The sequence below is a fragment of the Phocoena phocoena genome, chromosome 6, assembly GCF_963924675.1.
Source record: "Phocoena phocoena chromosome 6, mPhoPho1.1, whole genome shotgun sequence".
Classification (NCBI taxonomy): Eukaryota; Metazoa; Chordata; class Mammalia; order Artiodactyla; family Phocoenidae; genus Phocoena; species Phocoena phocoena.
Genome location: NC_089224.1, coordinates 111,735,558 through 111,748,693, shown reverse-complemented (window position 1 = coordinate 111,748,693; position 13,136 = coordinate 111,735,558). Strand labels below are relative to the sequence as shown.

At 48.5% G+C, this 13,136-nt stretch overlaps 1 protein-coding gene across 2 annotated transcripts in view; it reads left to right on the top strand.

Moving 5' to 3' along the window:
• AK8 (adenylate kinase 8) overlaps positions 1 to 13,136 on the top strand; it is a 126,575-nt gene that overhangs the window by 37,789 nt on the left and 75,650 nt on the right. For both annotated transcript variants that reach the window (XM_065879311.1, XM_065879312.1), the window contains 4 exons: positions 4,466 to 4,547; positions 5,057 to 5,128; positions 5,653 to 5,853; positions 9,281 to 9,412. In XM_065879311.1, coding sequence (XP_065735383.1) covers positions 4,466 to 4,547; positions 5,057 to 5,128; positions 5,653 to 5,853; positions 9,281 to 9,412 — 487 coding nt within the window. The remainder of the gene's footprint in view (positions 1 to 4,465; positions 4,548 to 5,056; positions 5,129 to 5,652; positions 5,854 to 9,280; positions 9,413 to 13,136) is intronic.

Sequence of the window (13,136 nt, the reverse complement as noted above, 5' to 3'; positions counted from 1 at the left end):
ATGTGTGATAAAACAGAACCGAGCCACAGGGGTACGGCGAGCGAAGGCATCAGAATATCAATTAACCTGCTCTGAACAAAGCTGCAGCTCCAGAGTGGAACAGACATTTCACTGAAGTGTCAGGAAGATGGATGATGTATTCTAATTAGGGACTGACTGCTCTCTCCGCATCCAGCCGTTCCTGGAAGTCAGAGCCGTGACCCTCGCGAGGCACCTCACCAGCGTCCCATCCCGGCATGGGACGCTACTGACTGGTCGGTGACTCCTTGCTTTGCCAGAATTTGCAGCCATTAGCTTGCTCTCAACCAGAAGCGCTGTTTCCCCTTGAAAGTGTGGTCCATTTTGCCACTGGGCAGTTGCGTATAACCTCCATATAAAGTCAAGAGCTCTGGGAAGGAAGATCTTTGGCAGGCGCTAAGCCTGGGGCTCCCGTCTTGAGGATGCTCCAGGACCCACCCACACTCCGTGACACAGAGGCCGTGGTCACTGTGCCCTTCCCTCCCAAGTGGACTGATGTGGGGATGAAGGGTCTCCACAGCTGCTCCAGTGGGGTGGGGTTGCTGCCCTAAGAGGTCCTCCAGGGCCCTCGTTTCTTTGCACCTGGGTGATGGCACCGTCTCCCTGAGTCTGAAAGAGTAACCCAGAGAACAGGTGGCCTGGGATTCGCTTCGAGCGCCCCCCACCCACCTTCTCCTCTCCTTCCTTAAATTTCACATGCAACCCAGAATGATGCACCAATGAGGCCAGTTAATTAGGGAGATGCTCCTCATTTTGCTACACTTTTCCTGTGTAATTGGAAGGCCCGCTTTCTCCAGTCGGCGAGAGCTGTTCCCCTGAATACTTCTAAAAGCTTTGGACCACATACTGATACCCGCTGCAAATTTATGGGCAAGATTATAATGATTGCTCAGTAATGCAATATTAAAAGCGGAGGCCTCTCTCAGTGCTGAGTGAAGGCGGGGTTCCAACCTTCTTTCAGCTTCAAAAAGGGACTCGAAACAGAATTACCAGCCCTTGTCCTAGAAGAAGCAGTCAGGGGGCTCCGACTCCCTCCCCTGCAAATAAGGAAAAAATAAAGGGGTCTGAATGTCGCCAAAGTTCAGAACATTTGGGTTCGGCTTCCAGAACTGTGAGTGGGGGAGCTCTCAGACCCTGTGCTTCCTGATTCCTGGAGGGGTGCGCACATCTGTAGGTGTCTGCTCTTTGTAAGAGCTGCAGCCAGCGCTTGGCTGCCTATAACAAGGACTTGAGGGAGCAAAAGGCTGTTAAAAATTTTTTTTTGCAGTTTTGCTTCATTAGTTCTAGAATCCAGGGGCTCCGTGGCTGCGCGTTCTCCTGCATAATTTAAAGAATTAATGAAAGCGTGCCTGATTTTTCCAATACTCTTTACTCTGTAAATTTGTTTAGCTTTTTTTTTTAACTGTCAGTTGAGGCTGTTGGAACCTAAATATTTTAATATTGAAGAAATGTGCTCCCCCCGTTTTTTTTTTTAAAAAGAAAGACATTCCTTGCCCTCAACCACACGGTGTTCTGTACATCAGGTATTATGAGTTATGGGTGACCTTGGGTCTCAGTTCACCCTATCAGTCCATCCTCTGACCTTAACGGCAGACAAGTTCTTATAATGACTGAGAGCAGGGGGCCCCTTCTGGGAGCCCGCATCAGAAACCTGGGCTTCTGCTTGGGGCTGTCTGACCCCGCCTCACCGCAGAATGGAGACCTGAGGGGGACACGTAGTTTTTCGAGGCAGGAGCCCGCTGTGTCCCCCTTTGCCTGGCAAAGTAATAAAGCTATCCTTTTCTACTGCAGCCAAAAAAAAAGAATGGAGACCTGAGACAATTTGCAGCTTTATTTCACTCTTCCAAAGCTCACTTTATCTACTTTATCTGACCGTCAGGTTGAAGGCGTTAGTGTGTATGTATATAACTCTAGGCTCATAGGCTTTGAAAGGACTTTAGAAATTGTTGAATGTGAATATTGCTGAGGTACATTAAAAAGAAAACAGCGTAAGCAAATGGGAAGATCATGGTTTTGGGGGTTTTTTGTGGTCTTCTATGGCCGCACAGCTTGTGGTATCTTAGTTCGGAGACCAGGGATCAAACCCGGGTCCCCGGCAGGGAGAGCGCCAAGTCCTAACCACTGGACAGCCAGGAGATTCCCAGGAAGGTAATAATGTTGACTTGATATTGTAAAAATGTCCATCCTCCACAAATTACTCTATACATTTAATGTCATTCCCAACCTTGTAGAATTTATATTTTGGAACTTGACAAAATAGTTTTCTGCCTACTTGGAGGAACAAAGTTTTGAAAAAAATAAAAAGAAGGAGGAGCATCTCCTATTAGACAGAACAATAAACTACAAAACAGCGAGAATTCAGATGGTGTGAGGATGGCGCAAGAGTCTACGGGCAGAAAGATGTCAGAGCCAACATCATATCAGCATGTAGCTGTGACTAAAAAAAAGGTGACATTCAGAGGGGAGAGGACAGGCTATTTCATAGATGACCGTGGGACAGTTGGAGATCCACAAAGAAACAGATGAGATCAAGGCTCACATCATTTTCAAAATAAAATGTGGCTCTTTTAAATATTTCAGTGTAAAGAGTAAACCGTTAAGAGAACTCGGCTTAAATGCAAGTGAACGCGTATCAGCTTATGCAGTGGCAAGGGCCTTTTTATACATCCACACAACACCAGAATCCAAAGAGGAAAGCACTGATTGATTTGGCCAAAAACTTGTGTGTCAGAAACAACAGCATACACAAAAGACAAACTGTGGAAAATGTTGGCAACATCGTTTTTCTCAGAGTCTGTGGTAGCAGTTGCCAAAACGCGTTAAGATTCTTAATATGTAAAGAGCTCCTGTAAACAAATGAGGACCAAACCCCAAGGGCAGAGTGAATAGACGGCATGAATGGACATTTTGGAAAAGAAAAAAATTCAAATAGCCAATACACATATGGAAAAAATATTGAACCTCCTTAGTGATCAGAGAGATGTAAATTAAAGCAGCTACCGTGTACTCTAGTTTGCTGGACAGATTTTCCCCCAGGATAAAGCCTGACATTGACAAAGATGCAGGGAAGCAGGTGATCTGCCATTGGATTCAGAAACCGGTGGGCAATTTTGAAACCGTGATGTGGCAAAATGTGTCGAAAGTTATAAAAGAAGGTATCAACTTTTAGAACTTCATCGGGATATTCTGTGTACCTCAAGATGTACATATAGGGCTTTTTAAACGATAGCTTTTGTTTGTTTGTTTTTCGGCCGCAGGCTGTGCAGCAGGTAGGATCTTAGTTCTCCCACCGGGGATCGATCCCGCACCCCCTGCAGTGGAAGCGCGGAGTCTTAACCCCTGGACCACCAGGGAAGTCCCTAAATAATAGTTTTTGTGTTTTTTTTATAATGGAATGAAACTAAATGAGCAGCAGTACGTGATTCATTAGCATTTGGCAGGTCGATTCATGCAATGCCTGGCAGCTATGAAAACGCCCAGGAGAGGAGCATTCTGTGACATGGGAAATATGCATGAAACGTTCTATGTGAAAAGAACAGACTGCAAAACAGTATGTGCAGTGTGACTTTTCTCCACCACCCCCCCTGCCGCCCCCTCCCCCCGCCCCTGCCCCCGCCAGCCAGGAGAATAGATAATCTCTATGTGAAGCCTGGAAGGAGATACACCTAAGTGTTAACAGTGGCTAGTTTGGGTCGGTGGTGTTACCAGTGACTAGCATTATTATTTCAGCTCTTTAGTGTTCCCACAGAGTGTACGACAATCATATATGACTCCCACAGTTGGACTTAAAGGGTTAATGAAAATAAATCTTCTAAACCAGCTCCCCAGCTGAGCCAAGAAGATGCCTGAGGGATTTCAGCCCCATAACGAGTTCACTTAGGAACAGAAACTTGAACTCGGGCCTCTTAATGCTCTGTTCGGGACTTGTTCTTAAGAAAAGTGGGTTTTTGTTTTGCCCTTGGTGGTTCCTTTTCTCTCACATCTGAGAAACTCCCTTTAGGAAATAATCCGGAATGTGGAAAGAGCTGTAGCACAGAGATGTTCTCACGGTGTTATCGGTAACGGTGCGAACGCGCGCGGCAGGTGAAGCGTTTGGTCGTGGGGCGTGGATCAGCGCGTGAGGCAGCTCACTCGGTGGAATGTTATATGGCCAGCGAGGAGGTGGGCCGACAGGAAAAATACGGTGGTGGTTATAACGCGGGATGGAAAAAGTCAGGACAGAAAATACGTATGGTGTGACTATCATTTTAAACGTAAGATTCAGAAGGGGATGTGATATTATGAGAGGAGTTGTTAAGTGAGGTGAGGCGGCTGTCAGGAACGTTTATTTTCTCTGACCTTAAAAGTTCCAGTCTTTCTATAAAGGTATGATGTTCCTTTTATAGTAGTTCCAAAAAAATCTGGGAAAGTAAACATAGGTGAGCACCTTTTCACATTCTCTGCCTAGGGCTGGATTCTGGACGGCATCCCTGAAACTCGGGAGCAGGCCCTGTTGATCCAGACCCTCGGGGTCTCCCCCAGACATGTCAGTGAGTAGCCCCACCCGCGCCTGGACGGCCCTCCCCCCAGACCTGCAGCCCCCGCGAGTGAGCGCTCCACTCTGTCAGCGGCTCCCCGGTGCCCAGGCACCATTCACGAAGGGGGTTTGATGGGCCTGGGGCCCAACAGGAAAAAGGAGGACAGCGCAGTCGAATTTTCCACGGAGCTAAATGCATTCGGGGCTCGTTCTGAGAAACGTGAGGTTTTGCTCTGACCCTGGTGATTCCTTGTTCCAGGAATCTCACATCTGAGAAACTCTCTTTAGGAAATAATCCCCAAATGTGGCAAAAGCATCCTGCACAAATATGTCACTGAAGCCTGTCCTCGGGCGAAGTGTTCGGGCGTGGGCTTCCTCTGTCCTGAGATTACGTGTTTGTGTTCTGACCTCTCTTTTGAGGCATTGCCGGGGATGGGAGATGCTGGTTGCTCTAATGTCTTTATACAGCAGCAGGTCGGCTGCCCACCATGCCTGGTTTTGCTTCTTTCCTTCTCTACCCAGTCGTGCTGAGCGCTCCAGACACGGTCCTGATTGAGAGAAATTTGGGGAAGAGAATCGACCCTCAGACAGGAGGTACGGCTGTCTCCACCTTCCCACAACCGCCCCGTGGGGTCTCACAGGGAATCCTAGTAACAGCCCTGCCCACCCCTCACTGAGCACTTACTCTCAGGCTCGGGCAGCAGAAAGACCCGGGTTTGTGGTGCCTGCCCCTTTCTAGCTGCGTGACATGGGACAAGTCGCCCAGTGTCTCTGAGGCTCAGTTTTCTCACCTGGACTTGAGGATGAAAACGCCGAGCCCTGCCTCGTGATCTGCTCGCTGTGAGGATGACATGAGAGCCTGGGGGTGGGAGCCTGGCACAGAAGAAGCGCTCCGAAAGTCACGGCCACCCTTCCCCTCGCCATCGCCGCTTTGTTGTCCTTAATAGCGACGGGGGGGGGGGGGGCGGGGGGGCGGGCCTGGAGCCAAAGCCGAGCGCGGTGCTGGAGCCAAAGCCGAGCGCGGTGCTGCCGGGGTGCGCGGACGAGCACCGCTGGGACCCGCAGGCTCCGCCCCCAGGTCGGGCGGGCAACTCTAAACGTGCCCCTCTCTCTGGTAGAGATTTATCACACCACCTTCGACTGGCCCCCCGAGTCCGAAATCCAGGACCGACTGATAGCGCCAGCAGGCATCTCAGAAGGGGAGACGGCGCGGAGGCTGCTGGAGTATCACAGGAACATGGTCAGGATCCTCCCCTCGTACCCCAAAATCGTGAAAGTCATCACTGCCGACCAGCCGTGCGTGGACGTCTTCTACCAGGGTAAATCCAGGTGGACCCTCGGCCCCTCTCATCCTGGTGTCACTTCTTCTGGCAGTGATGCCAGTGTCCAGTGTCCAGTGTCCAGGGTGTGCCTGGGAGCCCGGGAGTCAAGTCACGGAAGGCCCAAGGTCCCTGCCCAGAAACGAATCTGGGGTCCCTGGGAGCGTCGTCCTCTGAGACCCTGGGCTAATATTCTATAGCCCGCATGGGCAGCAGACTTGACAGTGACGGGGGGGCGGGGGCGAGGAGAGGTGAGGGCCGGGGTGGGAGGGACATACAGCGAGAAGTCTTGCCCTGAGGATGAAGGAAGAGGAAGAGAAAATTTATAAATATTCAAACAAACAAACGTACAAACCAAACCCACCAGCGTCACAAAACCCAAAAAACCACAACACAACTCAGGTGTCCTGAGCCCATCGAGGGCAGGGATAGGCAGTTGCATGCCAGGCACGGCCCTGCCGTTGGGAACAGTAACAGATGTTCAGAAATGGGCTGAAAGAGGCCTGTTTGGGGGTCAGGGGTGTGACCATTGAGTCCCGAGACTTTGAAGCCAGGTGACCTCAGCCCCACCACACGTCAGCTCTGCAGTCTGCGGCAACTCTCTTAACCCCTCTGAGCCTCAGTTTTGTCATCCCCAAAATGGGAACAAAAATCCTTCCTTCCTCACGGACTTAGGTGAGGGCTCCAGGAGATCCTGCAACGCAGGTATCTGCAGCCCTGAGCCCAGTAGCTGGTGCAGAGAACGGCTCAGTAAACATCGGATGTTGCTATCATCAGGATTCAACATCCAGTCCCGGAAGACAAGGAAAGTTAGAAGAGTTCTCCCCCAAAGCAGCTGCATTTATCATTTTTATTTTTTAAAAATTTATTATTTTCTTTTATTTATTTCATTTTATTTTTAGTTTTGGCCACGCTGTGTGGCTTCTGGGGGTCTTAGTTCCCCCACCAGGGATCGAACCCGGGTCCTTGGCAGTGAAAGCGCGGAGTCCTAGCCACTGGACCGCCAGGGAATTCCTTAATTTTTTAAAAGTCTTGCCGAGCTTCAGTTGTCTCCACACGCAGTTATCCCCTTCCGTGCGATGCTGGTGCCTGACGCAATGAAAATACCTCCGCAGGGACTTTAAGACACTTGATGGTTTACGGTGCCCTTTTTTGGTATATTGTCTCAAATCTCTTCAAGAGAAGTTTACTTTTGGTGGGGAGGTTGTTCTGAGCTCCCCGGAGCGGCCCTCCCACCGGCCCCCACCTGCTGGTGGCCTTGTTGTCTGAGCGGCTTTGCTTTACCGAGAGCGAGAGCCGGAGCCGGCACAGCCTCGCTCTCCGAAGGGGGTCGGTGTACGAGGGGGCATGTCTGGAGAGTGATGCTACTTTGAAAAATGCCAGGCTTATGGATGCCTTATAAATGTCCAGTGATTTCGCATCTCGGAAGAGTCTTTAGTAGCAAACACTGCGCTCCAAAGATAAACAACCGCAACATTTATCTTACGCCATGATTCTGAATTTACACATTAATTACTTCCAGACTACTTAATTAAATTTAAAAGTTCATACGATCGTTCATAAAGAATTCATGCCTGAAATTGTAAATAAAAATGTGAGTGTCTGAATATTAATTATTATTAATTAATAATGCAGAGAGAGAAATTGAAAATTGGAATGCAAGGTTGTCTCTGTGTTGTTTTTTTTAATATCTCTGCTGTGCATCCAGCAACCACATATTTTGAAAAAGAATAATTAGCTGTTGAGACCGTCTGGGGGATCATTACTTCTAATTAACTTGGTTATTTACTGTAAATTAAGCATCATTTGTAAGCAGGCTGCTTTGCCTGTAGTATTTGTGCTCTTCAGACGGGCTGGATCCTGGAAGGTCTGAGGATAAAGACAGCCTTGCTGTCTTTATCTTTACCTCTTCCTCCGGGTTCGTCTCGCTGATGGAAAGTGTTACCCGTGGCAGTGGGCTTGGGAGAGTTGCCCCAGCCCTGCCAACTGTCTGTAAAATCGGGACAAGGAAAGCACATCCCTCGTGGGACCGTGCACGGATCAGATGAGGTAAGGCTGGTAGAGTTTGGCTTAGCAGCAAATGCATCCCTGCCGTGAAGATGCTGGTTATCATCTTGACCTTGAAGACAGGTAACTTACCTGCACCTTTAGTTCTAAAACAGAGGGGAATCGTAGCATCTCTAATGACCCTTCCAATCAAAAAATCCTACGAAGATTTGAGAGTTCAAAATTTGCCCAGTGAATATATGTCATTGGTTCTCAATTTTGCCCTCTCGCCACAGCGGGACACGTGGCAATGTCTGGAGACATTTGTGGCTGTCACAGCTAGGGAGCGTGACAGCACCTGGTGGGCAGAGGCCGGGGAGGTGCCCTGACGTCAGGCACAAGGTTGGAAGACCCTGCACACCTGTCGCGGATTTCAGGGTGGTGCCTGGGGACACCTTCCTGTCTTCGGATGGATTCCATCCTGGGCGAGGGGCAGCCCGGCACCTGCGCGGGATGGTCCGGGGACCCGGGCAGGAGGCGGGGCTGGGGAGGGAGACCCCCTTTGGATGCAAGGGGGACTGAGGAGGAGGTACCCCCACCCTCTGCCTCAGAGGGCGGGCCGCTCCCCTCACCCAGGTGCCGAGTGGCTGCCCTTCAACAGCCTCCTCAGCCCACTCGTGGCCCCTCCTCTGCCCTCCACTCTCAAGGGAGGTGACCTGGTTTGATGTTCAGTAGCTTTGGGCATCCAGTGCCCCCCACGGTGCGTGCGCCTCAGCCCTGTCTCCCTACTTCTTTGTTCCTCAGATGCCAGGGGCACCCTGGGCCAGGGCTACATCTGCCCACTCCCGGGACCCATTTGATCACTGCCTCTTTGGAGACTTGCAGTAAAGTTGGTGTCACTGGAGCGCGGCTGCAAATTATTCTCCACCAATTCCGAAGGCCTTTAGAAGTCCCCGAGTACGAGGCCCCCGCGTGGCCTGTCGTGTTTATCAAAGCCCGCGTCTGACTCTAGGAGGTCGGCCTGGTCCCGGGGCTTCAGGGTGAGGCTCAGCCCGGATTCAATTTGGAGACACTCTAACCCAGTATTCAGTGTGTGTTCTGTGTCCTGGGACCAGCCCCCAACCACACGGCCAGCCGTCCTTTGACCGGGAGGGCAGCACGGCCCCTGCGCTGTGTCAGAGGGATCCAGGGCAGTGCTCTGCTCGGAGGGTGGCTTCTGTGCCTCTCCTTGTCCCCTCCCGTCTCGGTGCCCAGGCCTGAAGGGTAATTCCTTCCCCGCAGCTTCACCCTGTGGTTACCCGGCAGGTTCACAGAGGGTTTCCACGGAGCTGTAAAAGAGAGAAATAATTACTGCCGTTAAAAGAGCCCAGGCAGAGGTGTCGTAAGCTGGTTCCCTTTCTTTAGGACCCTGGTTTATTATCCTCACATCCTCTCGTTCCAGCTCTGACCTATGTCCAAACCGTCCATCGATCTAACGCCCCGTTCACCCCGAGGGTGCTGCTTTGCGGGCCCGTGGGCAGCGGGAAAAGTCTGCAGGCCGCCCTCCTGGCCCAGAAATATGGCCTCGTCAACGGTGAGTGCCCCGGCGGCCACCCGGCTTCTAGAGCCTCCCCTGCTTCCTGCCCTCCCAGACCTCCCCGTGTTACGGGAGCGGCGAGGAGATCGGCATCACTTCTCTTTCTTGCTCTCTGCTGCGAACAATTTTCATTTAATCCGTCTTTGCAGGGATAAGGTTTTTGCCTCCCAAAGAATATGGCCATAAAAACATTAACCAATAAAAACACGCCCGCAGCCCAAAGAGCTGGAACGTTTTCTGGTCATCATTTTTTACGTCCTTTGGCGCAGTGGTTTTTCTGTGCTCTGCCCCTGCAGTCTCCCCAGAAGCCGGAGTTCTTGCATAATGTGGACCTGCTGTTTGTTTATTTTCTCCGGTCTTGTTTGGTTCCCCAAACCCAGGTCAGTGTGTTTACAGGCAAACAGTTTCTGAACCGGAGGAGGACTTCTAGCTTAACACAGTTTCAATAAATATTTTACCAGGAAGAGAGAAAATATTGAAATTAGTCCTCCAGGTCTTTCCTGGGGTGGTCCCAGATGGTCTTGGATGCCAGCGTGGTTTCAGGAGGATAAAGGGCTGGAAGGGAGGCTGTAGCAGACACACAGCACTGGAGGGAGTTAAAGGCACGGACCCCCTCCCACTTCGGTGCTCCAGAAGCCTCAAAAACCTCTACTTTATTTAAGCAGGAGACATGAGACCTGCACCCCCAAATATAGAAATATGCATGTATATGCCCGCAAATGATACATATACACCATACAGATATACATGTATACTGACATGCACAAATATATACATACCACCCCAGAAAGATCAAGTTTTGAATAAAAATGCTTTTCAATTAGGTCTCGTCCAGCTTAAAATTCCAAAGCCACTGAGATTCCCAGCCAGGAATCAATGACAAATATCATACCCATAGGTTGAAGGTGGAGAACTGAGCAATTATTCTGACTAGTATGGAAAAAACCCACTAATAGTTGTATTAGCATTTTAGTGAAAATGCTAAATAGTAGTATTCCGATTTAATTAGTATGGAAAACTCACCTGGATACTTTATGATAAAAAATGCTTTGCTTGTATCAACAGTTTTTTTTTTTAAATGGAATTATTCAAATAATTCCCTCTCCTTCCGAGTTTTCCTCTTAAGAGTATTATAAGAATAAAATTCCAGCTGTGGTTAGGGATGACTTTGTAAAGAATGAGCCACAGTCTACTTGTGGCCACACCCACATTTATTTAAGTGCCTGCACTTACTGTTATGTGAAGACATATGAAGAGTTACAGTGAGAAGAGCCTTAATGGCAGAGGGAGGGTCTGAAAAACACAACAGCGATACCTTAATATAGTGCACAGCTTAATTTAAATAATTGTCACTGTGCCGAAGTTCGTTTATGCAGACACTCCCATTCAAGAAAAGTATTTTTAAATTGTTTTCAGCACACCAATCATAAAGAAATGAAATTACCTGCCGAGATTTTTCCAAAAATGAAAATAGAAAAGCTCACCATCGTTTTTGCTTTTGTAGCAGAAGAGCCATTTTGGGCCTCTTTTCAATAACTGAGCATTTGGAGACTGGCTCAGAAAGTTGACATTTCTCAAAGGTGTTCTTGAGAAATACAAGACATCATGAGATTTCCGTAAACCTGTTTAGGGGACCTGTGGTCTGCAGAGGCAAGCACTGAGCTGTCCTTTGGGGTCTCTCTGCAGAGGCCTGTCTGCACCCAAAGCTCCAGGAGCTGCCTGCCCAGCCCCCCTACAGCCCGGCCCCCCTGGCCATCCCCTGCCTTGGGTCTTATCTCCACATTTATGAACCTCTCGGTCGTGGGAATACATCTCCAAACAAATAACCAGCATTCGCTCCAACAAGGTTTATTGAAAGGCTCCTGTCTATAATTGGCGAGTATATAAACAGGCACAACCTTTTGAAAGAAAAGGCCAGTACTGATTACCAGGCTAACTGTGCAAATCCTTTGGTCCAGTGATTTCACGCCCAGGACTTTATTCTGCTGAAACACTCCCCACAGTATTCAACAAGAGATGTGAAGGATGCATAATGAAAAATAAAGGTAACCCCAAACTCTGTTTGCGAGGGGATTAGTTAAAGTAAGCTCTGGGCGGCTATTAAAAAGAAACCTGTAAAGTGACTCGATGTCCGTGAGGTATTGTTATGTCCGGGCGGGGTGGAAAGCAAGTCACTCAACGGTGTTCAGGGAATGGTCTCTTTTTTTTTTGTAATTTATTTTTGGCTGCGTTGGGTCTTCGTTGCTGCGCACGGGTTTTCTCTGGTTGCGGCGAGCGGGAGCTACTCTTTGTTGCGGTGCGCGGGCTTCTCATTGCAGTGGCTTCTCTTGCTGCGGAGCACGGGCTCTAGGCGCGCGGGCTTCAGTAGTTGTGGCTCGCGGGCTCAGAAGCTGTGGCTCGCGGGCTCTAGAGCGCAGGCTCAGTGGTTGTGGCGCACGGGTTTAGTTGCTGCACGGCCCGTGGGATCTTCCCAGACCAGGGATCGAACCCGTGTCCCCTGCATCGGCAGGCAGATTCTAATCCACCGTGCCACCAAGGAAGCCCGAATGATCTCATTTTTGTTCAAAAAAATGTGTTAATCTATGTTCAAGAAAACAGCTGAAGGACCAAACTGGTTATCTCTGTAGAATCACGTATTACACAGTTCTGACTTTTTTTTTTTTTCCCTGCACCGAGCATGAATTTTCTGACAAGGAACAACCATGGAGCATTTTATTAAAATACTATTAATTTTACTCACTAAGTGCTTGCTATATGCAGTGCATGTTATTTGGTACACAGAGAGGGAACATGTAGAAAGAAGAAGAGAGGCCCTTCAGGATGGAGGTGGGCCCTGCTGGGGGAAGGAATGAGGTGAGGCGGGGCTCCTCCCAACGCTGTCCCAGGTCATGTGTGTCTAAAGCCTTAGTACTTGGAACCTCTAGGAAGAGCAGACTGTTAACAGTACTGTCTTCATAGGATCTTGCAGAATGAAGTGGCTGTAGACAGGAGTTTTAAACCATTCTTTCCTAATATAAACATTACTGTTACACGCTTTTCTCCAAACACTTCTTTAGCTGCATCTCCCCAAATTTTAATGTGTTGTGTTTTATCATTCAGTTCAAAATATTTTCTGATCTCCTTTGTGGTTTCTTTTTTGACCCATGTATTATTTAGAAGTGTATTGCTTACTTCCCAAATATCTGGGAATTTTCCAGATTTTTTTTTCTTTGTTTCTTTAATTCTATTTTGGTCAAAGAACATACCCTATATGATTTCAATCCTTTGAAATGTATTGATACTTTTTATGGACCAGCATATGCTCTCTGTTGGTGAATTCCACGTGCACTTGAAAAGAATATGTATCCTGCTTTTGTTGAATATTATGCTCTAAGAATGTCAATGAGGATAAGATGTTTGATGGTGTTGTTCACTTCTTCTGCGTCCTTAATGATTTCTCTCTACTTGTTATTTCAGTAACTGAGAGGTGCGTTAAAATCTCCAACTCTTTAAGCGTGGATTTCTCTATTTCTCTGCCAGTCTTTGCTTCGTGTAATTTGAAGCTATGTTAAGTGGGTATACACTAAGGATCGTTATCTCTTCCTGATGAAATCATCCTTTTATCATTAGGAAATGCTCCTCTACCTCTCCAGTAAATTCTCAAAGTCTACTTTGTCTGATAAGTATATACTCTATTCTTTTTTTTTTTTAACTATGTGTCTTATATTCTAAATATGTGTCT